The 19,889-nt window shown below is 37.7% G+C and overlaps 1 protein-coding gene across 1 annotated transcript in view; it reads right to left on the bottom strand.

The window, feature by feature from the left end:
* The window catches only part of LOC110375158 (band 4.1-like protein 4), a 36,574-nt gene that overhangs the window by 6,114 nt on the left and 10,571 nt on the right, over positions 1–19,889 (bottom strand). Inside the window, 8 exon segments of the mRNA XM_021333172.3 lie at positions 93–247; positions 1,459–1,611; positions 1,691–1,778; positions 2,406–2,526; positions 10,824–10,921; positions 13,219–13,340; positions 14,127–14,231; positions 19,047–19,180. Of these exon segments, the coding sequence (XP_021188847.3) occupies positions 93–247; positions 1,459–1,611; positions 1,691–1,778; positions 2,406–2,526; positions 10,824–10,921; positions 13,219–13,340; positions 14,127–14,231; positions 19,047–19,133 (929 nt within the window). The 5' untranslated portion in view covers positions 19,134–19,180.

Genomic DNA, 19,889 nt, shown 5'->3' with positions numbered 1-19,889 from the left:
TTTTCGCCTCCTTCCAAGTTTGTCGGTGCTCGTCAAATATTGTAATCCTCTTAATATTTGCTTTGTTAGCAGTTTAGTTATGGTCCGCTCACCTCGTTCTGAGGCGGGTTCCTAACGCGAAGATGTCGGCTGAGGCCGGTGACGTCTGCTGCATTCGGAAGAAGGTGTGGTGATCGGAGCAGCATCGCCACAAGTGTCGGCACGCTGACCGCGTCGGAGACTCGAAGCCGTACGTTGACGTATCATTCTATATTCAAAATACCATTTCAAGAAGTCATTATGATGTTGTATTAGGTGTACAATTGGTTATAAAGTAATAAGAGATGGATTGAGACCCTGGATGGATGGATTTTTGGCCAAAAAAATTCTAGACCTTCTGAAAATCATTTTTTAACCTCAGAACAGAAGACTTTTTTCTATCCTTACCCTTGTTTAAGATAAGCCAGATTATGTCTAGATTCTGTTTTACACGCGGCCGTAAAGTTCAAATCTTATCGCGTTCCTTCATGTAAAAGATTTCTTTTGAGATTATGTGAAACACGAATCTGTGATGTTAAAAAAATCTTAATAGATACGTAATATCCAACGAAATTGGATGTTAGAGTATTGATCGGCTAATACCTTTAACTAACCGTTCAAGCGTTGGTAATATAAACATCTGCAAAGTTTGACGGAGGTAGCTTTTATTATAAAAGTTGTTTCATTTCGGTTGATACCAGAGAAATCAAGTAGGTAGGATACTATAAAGTTTAATGGATGCCGTTATTATTGTGAATATACCTGACCAGGAAAACGGGACATCCGGGTTTCGAATATTGAGTAAGTAGGTGCCGTGTTTCCATTAAGAACCAAATGGTATCACATAGTTAACATTAACCGTCATATCTTACTAAGACCCAAAGCTTACAGGTATTGTTTGTATTGTCTATTTCCACAGATAAGATTCCTTAATAATCTATTGTGTGTCTGTTCTTTGTACAATACTCGTAGTAGTTTCTATTAGTTACATTCTTGACCATAAATAGGCTGCAATTAGCTTGATTAATGTGGTTTGATACTTTAGCAAAGAAACACAAAGTTTTATAGAGATATCGTTAATCTACATAGCATAAACCATCGTCTTAAGGACTTAGCAAAAGAAAAGTCGGGTAGCGGCTGGTCGGCGCGGTCGGCGGCGGCGGCGGGCGGCGCGAGGCTTGGCGCGTTATCGCCGCGCCCACAGCGCTGTAAATACTCCGCTCAGTTCTACGCGACTTATCTGTAATTGCCTGCCTACGAATGTCTTTCAAGGAAGCGACGGAAGGTGGACTCTATCTTGCAGCACTATTCAAAGTGCGCCCGTTATCACTCTCCGCGATCCGAAACGAGAAATGGGTCAAGTGGAGCGCCCGATTTTAATGTTTACTTATTCGTCTAACTCCACATTCTTTTTTATTTTATGTAACAAGTTGTTCTTACGTTTTTGTCTGCTACACGGAGCATGAAGTACCGTCCCTTGTAATAAAGTTTGGAGACGCGCGGCCAATAATAGTTCGCAACTGTGTGTTTTCCCCGTAACAGTAAAAGACCGCTTGGCGCCAGCCCGAGGAAATATTCTACGCTGTCTTCACCCTGCCACAAAAAATGGATCATTGTTTATCTACATGTATAGGTATATATAATTTTCAACAAGTTAAACATATTCATTTACCAAAACTGGATGTAGATCCACACCATACATATCGAGCCATTTAACTTTATCTAAATAGCTCAATTCTGCTTGGGCCGGCGATATTCCCCTGTAAAAAGAACTGTTATTAAATATTTCTTTGAAATAAAACTGAGTTAAAAGTCAATTAAACTGTTATCCTTAATTAATAGGAGGCATTAAGGACAAAAGGCCACAAAAGGCTAAGCAACAATGAATAATCGGGGCGGGTGGCGCCGGTGTCGCCGCCCTAAGCCACGGCTCACTTGCTGTTAAGTAGGTAGGTACACATAATTTGCATGTAATTGCGGCTTTGTGACGCCAGCGGCCACAGACTGCATCTTTGCGCAGTTAAAAATTCATTCAATTAGGCGAGAAAGGCGACGAAGTTTAATTTCCGGGCGGGCGGCGACGCTTTCGGCGTGAAACTGCGCCTCTGAAATCTTAATTTTTAGCAACTTGCCTTCTTCTTGGTTAATTAAGACAATAGTACGTTATAACAGGAAGGACTTTCTCGCGTCGCGTTGGGCGGATAAGTTCTTAATTAATATGATGTCTATTTTCGGAGACGATGGAAATATAAATTAATTGAGTAAATAAAAATGGTGCGCTCACCCATATTTATTTAACAGGAAATCAGTTATAATTATGTATACTGTAGAGTTAGATAGACTTATAACGTGTTGTTGTGTATTATGTAGTAGTGGTATAGACTTACGTGAGCGTGCGGTGTATCTCAGCGGCGCGCGCCTCGAGCTCGGGGCTCTGGTGCGCCAGCAGGCGGAACTCGGACACGTAGCCGAGCCCGTGGCGCCTCGGGTCGTAGTCACCCAGCTCCGCTGCACAAATCCTACCAATAACTACTATGCACACAATGCACATTACTCACATCACTTTATTACACGCCTACGGCAACTAGCACAGCTATAAACTCTATAAAATAACGCACGACAAACATTGTCACGGCAGACTCATTTAGCTGACAGGATACTTCAAACAGTAGGTGGAAATAAACCGAGAGAGCGGCGCTATTCCATTTTTAGAACAAACATGTCGTTTATGCTCTGCATTTGACCAAAATATCATGAACAAATTCGTTATACGCGGTTGTATTGCCATTACAAGAGTCGGCCGTTCTTTTACAATCGCAATTAACGCTGTTAGGCGGGGGTTTGTGTCCTAACCAAATATAAGACGCAAGGTAAACACAATAAATGTATCTCATCGCGTTGATTACAAAATTGAGGTTAGCTGGGTATAACGTCGCATTAGGGATACGTGTTACATTTGATAACCCACACAGATATTTAAACTTTCTTTTGGGTAGGGACGCGACAATATCTCCAAGTGGCACATAAAAGAAAATACTGGTCCATTCTGCGTAGTTTACTAGACACGTTATTCAGGGTGAGAAAGAAATATCCACATACGGAGCGGGTTCAGAAAAACTATGACTAGTGAACGAGGCTGACAGTCATTTCCCGTCGTATATCTTTTTTTTTGTACTCGGAAATCGCAACATCTGGTACGCTGGCGAGTGTACACACATAGATGTTCGGACCTTTCATACGGTACGTAGCCGAAAATCGATCTCAGTGGCGTGCACTTGGAGAGGCCTATGTCCAGCAGTGGACTGCGATAGGCTGATGATGATGATGATGATACGGTACGTTCACGGTTGTCTGAAGAATAAAATGCTGTCATTGATAAAATATCACTTACTTTGATTTTGATAGCATCATTTGAACGGTGTGTGTTTGTTAGGGGCGGACTCGGTCTATGTACCTATTTATATGGGATTTCTGCTTCGACCCTGTATCTTTTATTAATGTTCGAAGAAATACTTATCATTACCAGAAGAATTTACATCTGAAACGTGTTTTTAAATTATGTAATGTTTTGTAGTAAAAAATATAAGTATAAAGCTTTGCAATGTTAAAAGCAAAAAATAAATAATGATGTGTGTGTTAAATGATACGTGTATTTCAATAATTTCCCGGAAAGTACGTTTTAGTCTCACCCAACATAACTTTGACTATACTTATATACAGACGGGCTCTACATATTTAATTACCGTGGACCAAGTGCTACAACCACCTGTGAATGAATAATATCCTAGTGACTGACGTTTCTCGACGGTGAAGATAGATGTGCTTGTAATTTCCCACGATTAAAGGGAACCCTTCACACAACTGCAAACATCTCCCTGACATTGCTAATTTGAACTTCAAGTCCACCTTTGAAGTTAATTTCAAATATGATCTTGCTTCTAGAAACAGCGAAACAATACAGTGTTATTTATTATCATTTAGCCTGCTGAACTTTATCCATTACGAAGACGCTTCCATCTGTTGAAAGGAGGGCTCCTTTTATTTTTATTTAAGTACATATATTTATGCTTGTCGTTTAATTTCCGAGCAAGTAGCTAGGGGCGGCCATAAATCTGATTATTTTTAAACTCAGTCGCTTCGGTCTATTTTATGGATGCTTAGAAAAGTCGGGATACAAAGAGAATTACATATAACATACCTATATCTTTGAATGTTTAAATGGTCCTGGCGTTTGTATTCTAATTAATGAATGTTATTAGAGTGTTTGTTTTCTAGTAAAGTAACAACTGCAAATATTTTTTTAAGTAACATTAATATCTGTTTATAGCAAACAACGAATGTGATAGCCAGTCTGATAAGTATATTTTGGATATTTGTAAGGCAGTTATAGTTCAATAGCATAACTTTTTAATACTGATTTAAAATTGCAAACTATTCCTCTTCCTCACATACGCTGACTTTGCTTTGTTGTAGTGAAAACAAGCGTATTGTTGTGTTAAACTTCTATATGACACAGGCTCACTGATGCAGACTGATTTATGACAATAAATACACCCGCAGCTCCACCTGTCATACGTCACGTTTTATTATTCGGTGAAGTTCAAAGAATTTCATTGGCAATGGTTTCCATCAGATATCCAATCGGTATAAGTCAGTGCAGGAATCTGTTTTATGTTGGTAAGTGTGAGTGATGTGTGAAGAGACCATCTATCATTTGGCAAAGCGGCGAGCCGCCCACACGTCGCGGACGATAAATGAATGGTACTCGCCACAGCCGAGTTTAGCTTACACACTACAAAACTATTGTACTAACCACATTTCCATGATCACATAATAATAAAAACTCATTAAGAACCAAAAAAATTAAGAGAATGAATATTCATGTGCCTTTTTATAGTCTGTTAATGATCTTTTTATAACTTCACGAATTTATAGTTATGTAACTGTATTTAATATTTGATATCTTACATACAATAAGATAATTTGCATGGTTATACTCAAAAGCTTAATTACTTATTAAGTTTCAAGTGTGCAAACAAAAGAGGTATACAATGATTGAACATCGTCCATCTTCCGAAATTAATGTACCTATGTAGTTTTCACGTTTTATGATTTATTCAAAGAGTATCTGTAAGCTTGGCTTTCGATCGTTGCTAGACACTCAGAAAGCCATAAAAGCTTACATTATGAAAACAGTTATACTATGAAAACAGGTCTCGTTCTCACTTCTCACGCTGATTTACACTTAATTAAGCATAGAACAAAACAGATGTTTGCCATTTAACATTTTGCTGAAGCAATTTCTAATTAAACTTGTGAATATTTTTTACTTTGAACACATGTGTTAATGTACAGCTATGACGACGTACAAAGCTTATAGTTATGAAGTCAGAGGGAAAAAAAGTTATGGGAAAGTGTACGTAATTTTGATAAGTAAATTATTCTTGCGTCGGCTGATGGTTTCACGTCATTTCCACTGAAGTAACATTATGTAGATAGTTTAAAGCCTGAAATTAATTTACAGTAGGTACACAAGGAGCGTACGTTGTTTAAATGATATTCAGTATTATAATGGTGCAGTGTGGCTACGTCTCAGTCTGCGGCGCGGGCGCCTCTGCCATTGTCCATCTACTTGATTAATGCGAGCGCGTTACACGACTCCGTTAACTTGTTGCGAAGGACAGATTGTTTCGCTTCATTCGTCTCTCCCAAACCGACACTTCCGACTAGACAAAATAAGAATACAATCTCCCTTGATTAATAGCATTTTAGTCTTGTAGCTCAAACGCTACTAAAGTTATTCTTTCTTAAAGAAAATTAACTCGGTGTTCAACTTTGCGAATTTTATCTTCCTCCAAGACATAATTACGACATATTTCCTTAGTTTATTTTTCTCAGCAAAGAGAAATGTTATAATAACGATCAGAAAAGTTTACATAACATGTTGGAAGATTCACACCCAGTCACTAACGCTGAAACTTGTTATTTTGTATTCTGGCTTGCAGTTCTCAGTTCAGCGTGCGAAATATTTTAATCATGTTTAGTGCTGTAATAGAGTTTCTGCGTTAACATCTGAACAAATATGATGCGATTTTGATACCACGTGCAATGTTCTGTTTATAAAAAAACCCGTAATGTTCCAGTGATGACGCAGGTCCTCATTCCGAATAATAATATGTATTTATCTGAAGAACGCTCTCAGAGCACGTAACAATACTTTATTCTTTCATATATACTTTTTTCTTTCGTCTGAAGAATCAAGTACATAATATAAAGAGAGATGATTTCACGTGTGCAATTTATTACGAGGCATATAATAGGCATACCTGTAACATAACGACGGTAATAGGAGTGGATCATTTGGGTGTAAAGGGGCGGAAAAACGCAAATATTTTACGTTCCTGCTTTATGAATGTATGAACGAGCGTTTAGAATGTTACTCATATACGTTTCGGTATGTTAAGAAAGCAATTATTGAAGCTTCGATGTAAAAATGTCGTCTTCTTAGAAATCAATATACAGTATCCAAGTAGGTACAACAAATAAAAATGTTCATACACGAGAATAGTTCATGATATCTGATTCTATTTCCTACGTATAGTGCCTACGGATGCTGTTTAATTAAACAAAAATAATTATACTTAATTAATTTTACAAACAAGCAATTCCGCCCGCGGCAATCAGGAATCGTATGCTCAACAAAGGCACACCCAACTTGGCAATAATTAAGAAAGCGTAATTGAATTTATTTTACAGTAGTCTTCAGGGGCCATTCAAAATAATTTACCGGTACAACGGGCGATTACAAAGTTCGGTAACACGCAAAAATGTTGTTCGGAGCGTTGAGAACGGTTATAACTCCGGTATGTGCCCCCTGAGGTCGGACAAGGGTCGCTGATGCGGGCAGATTAGATGCAAACGATGCTGCGCGCTGATGGCTCATTTACCTTCTGAATAACGCATCGATATTAAACCTTCGCCGCCCCTACTTACTGCGCTAGATTGCCCCACCAACATAAATGGCACTTTGATGCTTCTTTTTGTTTGATCGTAGAATACAAAACGCTCTAAGTAGTATTAAGAATTCACGTCTTGTATAAGATCTTTTCCAGATCTCTTAACGTCTGAACTTGCCAAATTGTTAATTAATATTATTTGTATCATACCATAAGAACAATGTGTAAATATAGCAATCTTTGCTTTGAAGTTACAGCTACAAGATGATTGGAATACCTCCCACGGAATACCTCCGTATTGTTATGTTTATTAACACATCTCATGTTTTAATAAAATATTATTCAGGAATAACGAGATCGTAAGAAAATGGCAATAAAATTAATTACGTTACAAAGTCAATTATAAATATTGAAGCGAATATCAAACTGGGGGAGCAATTAATTACGTGAATCTTCAAAGGTAAGGTCGAGCCGAGACGTAATTATCTTCTAATGTTTATAAAAATTTGGATTGCCTAAATTAGGTAGTATGTTATAACAGACGTCTACACATGTTGTTGAAAGAGTAAATAGTCTCTGTATTTTTCCTTAAGCACGTAGGTATAAAGATAGATTTTATGGAGTCGTTTAGAATTCGCCGTTAAAACTTGTCGCTTAAAACATTTCTATAATCCTCGGACTTATCGGGAGGGTGCAGTCTATTAGCCGGAGCCTGAAGTAGCGAAGCGGAATGCCTGATAAATTTTACTGCGTTTGCGGTAAGATAGCTCCTCGTCCCGCCACTGCAGAATCTCAGAAGAATGGCACTAGCTATTACTGGCTACGGAATTTAGTTCGACTGAATAGTATTCCGAGTACCGCTGAGCCAATGGACTGAAATATATAAAGAAGATAGATTAAACAAACGCTTCGCAGTCTCTTAGTTCAAGAATGTATCTTTTAACTAAATACACAGGATAAATCTTATTTTACGTCATCACTCCTCATTTGGTATTCAATTCAAATTCAGCAACTTGCGAAGGAGTTCAAAAATGACTATGACACATTATAAAAGCAGGCCATCTTACATACTCATCTTGCATTCTGGGCCACACGTAAAATTCACAATTTTTAAGTACCTAAATCCTGAACGTGTTTACTTAAACTAAAAGTTAAGTATAAAAATAATCTTTTACCAGGATATAATAATTTTATAAACTGTGAAACCATAAGCTTTAGTTACACGTGTATTGCCAAAACTTTTGGGGTTTCATACATTTCTATTTTTCGTTGACTGATATGATATTTTCGTACATTTGGAGTATGACATTTTTGTTATTGCGATACATTTTGTTTCATTGTCGGCAGTTTGTATGTAAGTGTTCATGCGTTGAGTTCAGTCGACTATCATTCGGCCCCTCTGGCGATGAGTCAACGTCCCCACATGATCGCACACGTTATTATTCCCTTGCGTGTACTAAACAATTTTATACTGCGATTACTAGTTGAACTAAGTGTGGCTACACATACATTACCTTTTGGAAGCGTTTCAAAATGTCTTGATTGATGTATCTATCTTAGAAATGCCTGAATGTTTCCTATGTACCTATCGAGTAAATTTTTTTATGAAATGCTATCGAGTTCTCTTTTGTGTTAGAATTAATTGAAATAAACCATTTTCGATAACATTCTGTGGCAAACATATAATAAATACCTAAAAAATATTTGTTGCGGTTTGTGCCCAACTATTTCACTAGATCACGTTACTCGAAGTTAACCTTAAATAAAAAAATCGTTTTCCGAGAATCTATGTTCACAATCAGGTTAATAAAATAGGTTTGTTATTGCGTGAAATACAAAACGTGTGTGATGTGGGAAAGCGAAGCGACCACGACTGCACACATTACTATACCAATATAGGTATGTAAGAACCTATGTGGATATGTTCTGGGTGTCTAGATAGGTGAGTGATAAATTTTACAGCCTATAAATATCCTGCCCTGTACATAAGCTTTTGAATGATTGTAGGGGAAACATGACTATAAAACTTTTACATTTGAAACCTAGACAGGAGTAATATTTTAAATTTTGTCTTTCAGTTTGTTACGCTTTTGCTGCGTCAATTTTCTAAGGTGTAATATGTCATAAAATTGTTCGAAAGTAAGGAACGGACATTTTCTTCAGGATGTGAGTGAAACTACTTGTATAGCTCAATGAAATTAATAATTACGTTTGAGCGGATGGTGAACGGACTTGTAGTTGCAATGTGCAGTTATATGTAATTGCTATTGCTATGATATTGCTTCAGGCAGGCTATGACAGGGTTGAAACAACCTTTATACCATGGTTTAATGCCAATAAATCAAAGAAATAGTCAAAGAACCAAGTCGTATTTATTATTAGTTTGACATAGAAACAATACACAATCTACTATATCGATTTGCTATTTATAACCGAGAAGATTTTATCAAACATATTAATTATTAATAAGCGTAGGTTACATGATACGAACATAACTAAAAGAATATCGGATTACAGTGCAATCAACCGAAAAGTTCAGCATGATCATTATGACTGTTTCATAAAATTGCCATTTAAACTGAAATTGAGCCGAGTCTCGCAAATGGCTTCATCTGCAGTCGATAATAATATGACCGGGATACGGATATTATCAGATCCCGGTTACGATGGATATTGTGATTATTCCGGGGTTTGATCACAGAAGTATTGGTAAACGGTGACGGTAAACGTAGAAGGGGAGGCTTTAGTCAAATAACGAGTGAATAACATCCTTGATACTTGCTTAAGAATAAGTAGTTCCTTTGTGGAGGGATTTTTATACACCAATTCACCCCTTCGTAGTTTGGTTATAGTGCATAGGTATTAGGTATAACTACTCAAAGACAATGAGTCCTCCTTTCGCACGCTCTGTTATATAGAGATTATACTATAAAACATACGGTGACGAATACAGATGCATTAAACAGACAGATGTCCCCAGGTAAATCGTAGTGTAGAGTGTGACGTAAGCAACACGTCACTTGTTATACCTAAGCTAGCAAATCCTAGGCTAGTTACACAATAAGCCGGGCGGGTTAGTGGCCCCGCAGACACTTTGTAACCGGAGCACGGGTCGCACTTGCGGATTTTACTGCCACTAGCCGCACCACAGCGAGAAACTCTAATTTGTCGCCGATGTAAACAGCGAATATACTCCGAAAGTGCCATCGGATTAAGTCCACGCCGCATTTCGCTATTGCTCTCAGCCAGAGTTTGAAGTCGTTTTCTTTAATGTACCGACTTGTTTATTTCTTATCGACAGTAGTTTGAACGGATTTTATGCTGAGTTTTAATAAATGTTTACTGGTAGTAAGTGGTTTGGATTAAATGGTTTCTACGTTCTAGTGGATTTTGGATTCAATCGCAGTTAGTAATAATTTAATAAAACATTGCAGAGCATAACAACATGGGTTCAGCTAATAAACATTTCAAGCTCCTGTATGTACAAAATTACTTCATATTTATTTTATCTATTAACTCTTGTAGCATGATGTAAATGGAGATGGGACGGGGACACAGGTGGATACTTAAAATCCGACCTTTCAACAAACCCTTGTTTGTCTCTTTTCTCACCCAAGGGAAAAATTGTACTCCAAATAAATGCTTCCTTTTAAGACTTGTCTCTTGTAATTACATTTTATGAGCGAATGATTATGTTATGTAATGGACTTATATATTTTTTGTCGGGTTCTAGAAAAAAATACTAATTATAGTGCTTCTCATTTTCCATGACACATGTCACGATTAAAATGATAGCTATGTATGTAGTGACATTGAACCATATAAGCTAAGTTATTAAGTATGACTCACATTGCAGTACATATGCGGCGAGCTCCGCGGCGAGGTCGAAGTTGACGGGCAGGCGCCCGCGCACCACGTCTTGCTTCAGTTGCAAGAACAACTGGTACCTGATACAATAATACACATATTAAATTACATGATACATACCCTTGTTAAATTTTCCCTAAACACGAAATCTCTATTCACCCATTTCATTTTTCTGTAACTGGCTGATGGAACTCGTCAAACGCGTTGCGAAAAGATTGCCCTTAAGGGGAAATTAAATATTAAAAGACCATCAAGGCAAAGGTTTTCAAAGAATTTACGAGTATTAAACTGCGGCCCTTACCTAAAGGAAGACGGTTCCCCGTGTTGTACTGATATAGACGCGTAACGCGCACCGGCGCCGGGGGTGCAGCGTCGACACCGTAATAACGAAATTTTAATAAAACATCCCCGTACCCACCCAGCATTCGCAGCGAATAAAATAAAGAATAAATGAAAACTCCTCAAAATTCCACTTAACTGACTTCAATTGTAGCCTTTGTTGTAAAGTTTAAAGGAAATACGAGTAGGCGAAACTTTCCTTGTGGTTTCAAAAGATATTTTAGGCAAAATTTAAATTGTAGCCCTATAGAAAAAATTAGCGAACTCTTGTTTTAGTGAATGGTGAATATTACTCGGAGGGGCCTATTTTATAAAAGGTGTCCAATTAAAACTGTCCATGAAATGAAATTCCTGTGTTGATGTTTCACCATTGACAGTAGAGCGAGTAGCGCGCACTGCACCGCCTGGCCCCATTCATTTCATCAGTGCGACGTCAGTTTACGAGTGCACCGCGTTTATTGCGAGAGCGCTACACCTTCTTTTGTGCTCTTACTACACTTCACTCTCTTTTATGATTATAAAAATTTAATAGTTTAAAGTAGAGCATAAGTAATTCAATTCTATGCACTTAAAAGTAGATGCGAATTTTTAAGGCTTATGTTTTAACGGCAATGTGTTCAGTTATGTTACTCTTACCACAATAGCGTACATGACCGAGCCATGTTGTTATTATTACGGTTAACATCATTAGTTAGTTGGGTCCCACCCACGACACAAATGTACTTATTTACCACCATAAAACTCTTACTGTCCTTGCAACGTTACACTAATTATGTCCCTCTATCTCTCCGCTTTATCTTGTTATATGTGGGAATAATGGGCCACTCTCGTAGCTCTATGTTCTTAATAATGTATAAACTTTTTTATACGGGGTCACAGAGACAAAAACACTACAAAATGAGGTACTTATATACGAAGCACACCAGTGAGCACAGCCATGTTATTTGTAAAGCATTTGTCTATAAATAAGTCCGTGTCGTCATTTACGTCTTATGCTTCATTGAATATTAAAAAGGATATATCTGTGTCATTTTATAGCTAGCGTGGTGGTGACAGAAAGCGTCGGTGGACAAAAATGTGTGGCTTAGTGGCGTGGTGCCGAGGCGCGGTGTCGACACTGAATCGCTGACACGAACGCACGTTAAGAACACAGATGTGTTTTATTATCACTTCCTATTTCATCCCTCGCGCTCGTGTATTAATGTGCTATAATATGAATGATGTTGTGAAAGCGTTACTTACATTAGTGCCTACGTGTCGGGACACGTGCGAGTTATACACACACCGCACTCAACGCTTTGATGGAAAACCACATTAATAAATATCGCTCTGTATAATTTGTTAATGTTCAACCATTAATTTGATTTTCACATGCAGTTAGCGGTTTTGCTGGAACTCATTATAATAACAGATTTTGTTTGTAAAGCAACATATGTGAAGTTACATAAGCTTATGTTTATGACAGTTCGTCTGATTTGGATGCAGGTGAACAGTTTCCTAAATCATAAATGTTCTTATTAAAACTTGAACATGTGAGTTTCAGAAACAGCGGAAGGCTGATAATAAAATCCATGTTATTGACGAAGTATTAACAAGCTTTATAAAGTTTTAAATGAGGTAGCATTCGACTTATAATGATATACGAGTATTTCAAAACATGTATAATTATGGTAGTCAGTAAAACATGTTTTGTTGATATTCTCTCGAGATACTGTCAACATATTTATTGAGCAGCTAATTTATTAATTAGTAGAGACTAACAAATCACTTCGGCAAATAAGAACCTAAAGCAATAAACGCAGGAAGCTAATACATAGAAATGATTTTAATATTAAATGTAATAAAACAATTTTGAAATGTATTTTCCATTAAACATATTGCTAACATTGAAACAAAATTTCGCTATTCATGCAATAATGTGCTCGTGCATGTTGCCTATATTGACAAACAATGACCTGACCGCGATTGTTTTGCGCTGAAGCCAACAACGTTGTTGCCGGCTGTTCAACAATAGATGAGTCACACATTCCGTACTCACCGGGTGATCTCTTCCAGAAGTTTGCATGGGTCTGCTGCGTAGAATTTCACTCCGAAGTAGAAAGTGTGAGGGTCGGAACCGCGCAGTTGTCGGCGCAGACGCTTGCCCGCATCCAGCCAGTGCTGCACAAACGTAACATATAAATCATACTTATACGCATCTTATGGGTAATGGATTTCCTCAATGATGTAGTGAAAGATGTATTATGGAATGTATTGGAGTTTCTTATCTGTTATACCGGCTGTAAATAAAGTGTAGGAAGTCATTTACTGTAATATGGACAGTGTTATTTCCTAAACTTTGATTTGTGTCTGTGGTATACAACAGCTATTTCTAAAATAATAGAATACCTTCTAGTTTCTTATCGGCCAAAAAATAATATCACACTGGTTGAATATCTTTTTCATATATTTTAAAATACATTTTATAACTTTAAACCCGTCTCACACGTTTCAAATCCGGACGCAAATACAAGCAAAAATACCTCGCAGATGGGATATAATCTCGTAATCCAATTTTGCTACGTCATCTTAGCAAAATGGCTATGCTTTGAACAGCCATAAGTTTTTAAAACCGAACCTACCTTTGTTTGTTGTTGTTTGAGAACATTTTTCTAAGTAATATTCTATCAAAGAGCTTTTAAAGCTTATTTGTTTCCCGGAAGGTATCCGCATAAATAATGATATGGGTACATATTTCAATGGCTCTTTGTTAGTGGGAACATATATTTATTTTCTTAGATATAGGATTCGATCCTATCCACAGATTCACCCGGTGATACTTCCATGATCTGACTTCCAACACATGTCAATTTTGTTAAATGTATGCGTTACACATATTTAGGTACTTTTTCATTTATTTTATTTGTAAGAGGAATAATGTATTAGTATGTAATAAGGATTACGTACCGTTTGGTTATCTTGATCGACATAGCGCAAGCCGAAATAAGCCGTCTCCAGAAGGTCGAGGTGACGAAACACCACGTCTAGCAGAGCTTGCCCAGTATTGTTATCCTGAAATAAGTACACATGTAAGTTTTCTTAATTTAACCATTACTTATCTTGTAAATATTATTATTGTAGTTACGAAAAATTTTAACGGACGGTTGACCTATGTTCCAGAATATTTTGAAAACGAATTTTCTTACACATTACACCATATAATTTTACAACTATGTCTGTTTGTTAGGTTTAGGTACGTACTCAAGTCACTAAAGTAATGTCTTTGAGAATTTCTCAGTAAGAAACACTGTCCTATTCCCCTAACCCGAAAGTTTACGTCAAACCGAACAATAAGTAGTTTGTTTTGTTTTGAGATCGGTAATATTATATAAGTAGCCATAATAGGTATCTGATCACAAACCGCCGGAAACTAACCTAGTAGAAAATCGTTTGAGCTCGATCAATACAAACCACAACTCGGAGGGTAACCACAAAACTATATTCTGTTTTTATAAGTTCTACAGTCGTACTTGTAAACACAGCTTAAAGAAACTTCGGAATTGAAGTCAATTATTATAATACTTGTTGGACCCACGTCCTAGGAGAACCACTTCCCGCAACTAAGTAGAAAGTCCTTTCTCAGGCTCAGACTATGTGTACCAAAAAAGTGACTAAAGAAATAAGTCTAATTATTCTTGAATTCTATGCGAAGCGTCTTGTGGGTTTGCGAAAGCAGCTGTAGAATGTGTTTTATTTATTTTGAGCATAATCTCTTATCAACTAAAAAAATAACAAGTTTTATCCAAACATTAGCCTTGATGACTATATAATATATTCAAATATTAATTGTTAACGGCAGCTTCATATCGTATTTCAACTACTTTCTCTAATATCTGTCTGATCAATAAATCACCGTCGCATTTCAAATTCAATATTCTCGTTCCGTGCTTAAGGAATCTTAATCAACAGTTATATCTAGGTTTATACCAAGCACCTATAAACTATGCCACATTAATTTAATTAGAAACATTTTTTTAAGGTCAAGACCAATAGTTTCATGCAGAATACCCATTTGAATTTGGCATAATAGCGTAGTTACCTGAATTTATTAGCCAGCCTAATTTAATTTGGCGAAAATAAGCTCTCATTATTCGTTCATCGGCAGAGGAATGCCTTTTAAGAAATTCTTGCCTTCTTGCAATTTAATTTTGCTTAGCTTAGAGGATACTTTATTTTAAAAGCAACTTTTATCAAACTCAAGAACTGCGTTATTTTTAAAGGAGTATTTTTATCTATCCAATTTAGCAGTGAACCAGTCGATCTCAATAATTGTTCCACAAATGAGTAATTTGCAATGTAAATGAATCAATCGATGCAGCGGATATGCATAGCTTCTAAGAAACCAGATAGCAATCGACCGGTAGTATAAAGGCGTACTGTTAGAAATCAAATGCTATCACGAGCAATAATGCAGTCGCACTATCTCTGTTTAGCATTTCTTGATGCTCAGGTTTGAACAATTAGGCTAATGCGCACGCGATGGGCTTGGGCCGGTAACACCGGTAGTCGGGTTCTGCGTCCTGCTAACATAATGAACAGGTTCGTGAGGAAGGCTCTCACGCGCACCGTCTCGCTGAGATTGCGTGCGCGCATCGCTTCGCGTGACGTCGTAAACACACCCCAAGGTGCTAGTTTACATTTTTCCCAAACAACTCAACATGTAAAAGTCATTTAAATTGCTTTCTCAGTTTGATTTTTGGAGCTTTTTTTTAATAATTTCGGGAAATATTCCCAGCAGTGGGATATTGCGTGAATTGGCTGCTCATGAGGTACCTATTCTGAAGTCTGAGATTTTGTTTATGTCATTATTGGTCAAAAGAATGTTAAGCTTTCAGTAAGTTATAAAAACAATACAAATGTTTTTTTTAATTAACTTTAAAGTATCTATACACTTAGTAACACAGTAAATTTAATGCATCCGAACGCTACATATTCGCTATTGTCTAGTCGCTAACAAACAAACATGTGATTTGACTATTTACTGTGTACATACAGCGTTCATCTAACAATGACGATGTGAATAATGATTGTTCCGTGCGTAATAATATTCAATCAACATTAGTTAAAATTATTTTCACGTAAATAAACACAAGACCAATATCGAATATTCAAAACATAAGCTCATATAAAAGGTACCCATCGCAGCTTTTAAGTAGATTCATTAAAAGTTAAAAACATTCACAAACATTTCAAAAACACCTACTTAAGTACGATTAAAATAATGACTCAAAATCCAACTGGCAAAATAAGTCGCAATTAAGAGAGCTACGTGCGTTTGAACCAACATATCACTATAAGTGTACATTTGGCTACAGGATCCTCCGCCGGCTTGTGGGAAAATTGCGAAACAGTTCGTTGGGCTGAATAATAAATGATTTAATAACAGAGCGCGTTTGCTCCCAGCGTACGTGAAGCTCGAAAAATAACAAACGATTTGAAAATCTGGCAGCACTGTGTGGATGTAGTGAGCGACGTGCACGCGATGCCGCCGCGGGCCTCGGCGGGCCTCAACGCTGGCCCACCAAGCCATATACTTCAATTTACTTTTCACTTCGTTTTAATAAACCTGCGTAGTCGCACTGTTTTTGTTTTGGCCGACTATAAATAGTTTTTAATGACCATCGCTTTACCGAATTCTGGTATATGTCTGATACCTTCTGGTAACAGAGCTAGCTAAACATATTTTGGTCAATATGTCAACTTATTAGAAAACTTTGATGCATTATTCTCGGCTTATTTTGTCATGTTTTCGTTATGCAAATTGGTTGGTTGACTTGCAAAAAAGAAAGTCGTTGAAGTCTTTTCTTCGATCATTTATATCTGGATTAATAATATTCAAGAGAGTTTCTAATGGAACGGTAATTATTTAATATGTCTAAATCCAACATACTACCTACTTTCTTACTAAATATTTGATGATATGGCAATGATCGAACTGACTGCCATCAGTTATACGAAACCAAAACAGGCAGAAAATACGTTAATGAACACGCGTGCGACGAATGGACAGGTAATTGTTTGGTCCATTGTGCAGCTGATTGCGAAGGGACACGGCAATGAAGACGTCATCAATAAAGCAGAACTAGGAACGAGGTGCATCAGCGCAGTAGACCGTGAAATGCCGTCGAGTCAATTTGCCGGCGCGACAATACACGTCGAAGCCCGCACCACTTGCCGCCGACACTAGGCCCGCTTCATAAATTGCTGTGCAATTCCTTGCCTTCCCCTTTACTATCTGAGCCAAATAAAACGCCCGCCTCGCTCGCCATTCAATTGTCTTGACAAAAGAAAAGCTTGTTGCTTTTAGCAATGTAACACTCAATATTCTTTACGCGACAAAAAGTAAGCAGCAGCTCAGGCTTTAAAGTATATTATCATTTTCCACCAAGACTTCTTCGGCTATATGCATAGAAATAAAAAATATAGTATTCCCACACGCATAGCGGAAGAACAGTTTTGTTCCATAAATATTTCTCAAGTGGAAAACACATTCATAAAATTGCGGTTTATTTCAGGTTTCAAATGTAACGTTGCGATGAGATCATCCAATCGACTCGTTTACCTGTAATTTTCTATAATAAACTTAAGTATGAGTCTAACCAATTATGGGCTACGGACGGATGCTTCGACATTTCAAGCTGGAAAAGATAACTCTCGTTTGGTCGTCGAATCTCAATGACTGGTCAGTTCCGAACCAGTGAAATGGTTGGATTTATGAGTTCAATACAATTCACTAGAATAAAATCTTTTTGTGTCGGAAATCCAATCTCAACCATTGCTGCCATAAATCTGGATATTATTTTCATCTCTTGCAAGAAAAAGTCCTCACTAGATCCGTTAGGAGACAAATGTTCCTTTGTAGATAGGGAAAACTTAGGGAAGGACGGTGATTTATCTAAAATATCCATACAATTTAGCGAGAAACGTCGAACTCTTGTCGGTTCCACTTTACCCAAATTGGATGATTTTAGCCCAATATATCTTGAGAATTTGTTTGACGAACAAGTTAGGGTCTTCATACAGAATGAACAAAAGCATTTGTGGTATAAATTCCTCGGTTGTTTACGGTTACGATGGAGACTTATATGAGTATTATCTCAAAATGAGAGGGTTTAGCGACAGCCTTCATATTGTGCGCTTCCAACTTTAACAGATGAGTTTTCAAGTAAACCATTTTAGGTAATTCTGGGGAGGTATATCGGAATTAGAGATAGGTTAATCGAGGTTGGTTTCAGACTGTTTCAGATAGTAATAGTGATGAAGGTAAACATTAGAGACACGTTGATAGGGCCAGAAGCAGGCGTGGTCGGGTCCTCGCTCGCGAGCCACTCTCACATTCACCACGCGGCGACAATGCGAGTCAAATAGAATTTAATATTCATAGAGCCGACGTACGATTCAGTGAATTCATCGCCCGCACCTTGGACCCGAGCTTCGCATATAAAAGACCTTCCTTGAGCCCCTGGGTGTACTTCAAATAATTCGTCTCGGAATAGCTGCATTTCACGAGTGCGGGTTGAGAAATGGAGAAAAATCCACGCGTTGTTTCATGTATAAGGGAAAATTGAAAAATACTATCGGCGCCCGTTGGGACCCGGAGTATCGGAGCCCGTCGCGGTTATGGTGAGACTAAAACCTCCCTCGTCTCTTTCCGCTATAAGCATCTTATTATCACTTGGGATGGAAACAAAAACATTGTGGACTGTGGTAAACAAGGCTCCGAGTATTAATGGTAAATATTGTTCGTATAAACAAAACAACGATTCTCTCAATGTCTTTTTTGTTTCCCACTTATGTTATATTTATAGTTGGGAGTTGTTGTGGTACCTGTATCTCGTGCAGCAGCTCTCTCTCGTCGAGCAGCACCACGCGACAGGCGAGCGTGCGCGGCGCGGGGCACAGGCAGTCCATCATGCCGGCGCCGCTGCCGCGCCCGGCCCGGCAAGGCCGCTACGCGACTTCTGCAACCAATGACGGGACTTTACATACTATAATTAACATTACCGTAGATCGTGATGCTGCTGTAAACTAAACATATGCCTATAATAATCATAATCATAATACAAACATATTTCTATTCAACAAAAGAAAAGTAAATGTTACTTAAAACCTATAAAATGATTTTCCAATCCGAATACATGATATTGTACAAACTACAAGCATTGTTTCTCCAACGATACGCAGGTAGGCCACAAATTCTAACACAAGAGGTAGAGTAACCTCGGTATTCTATCCACAAAGCCAGAAGTTGTTTGAAGTCAATTAAGGAGTTATTTGCAGTCAGACTCAATAGTAAAATCACCAAAGGGTTGGTCGAAACCAAATATATCCTCGTTAAAAGTTAGTCTGGTGTGGGGAGAGCGCGCACCCGCTTCTGTGTTTTAACAATTTTATTTTAATTAGTAGCAGCGCCCTCCCTAATAGGCGGATTTGATTCGACTGGATTTTTAACGTACACAAAAGAAAAAATCAGTTTTCGGGTATACACTGTGTATAGGAGGATTTTACCTACGTTCATTAGCTGCCAACTGTTGGGAAGCAAATTAGGGAGTTTCAGCACTGTCAGAGCTATTGCATTTTGCCTTTATTATATCTCCGTATTCGAGCGTGAGTAATTAACTTCATTAAACACTGTTGTATTCATATTTAGAGTTATGTGTAATCGTGATT

The sequence above is a fragment of the Helicoverpa armigera genome, chromosome 3 (genome assembly GCF_030705265.1).
Source record: "Helicoverpa armigera isolate CAAS_96S chromosome 3, ASM3070526v1, whole genome shotgun sequence".
Classification (NCBI taxonomy): Eukaryota; Metazoa; Arthropoda; class Insecta; order Lepidoptera; family Noctuidae; genus Helicoverpa; species Helicoverpa armigera.
The sequence above is the reverse complement of the archived record's forward strand: the minus strand, read 5'-3'. Positions and strand labels throughout refer to the sequence as shown.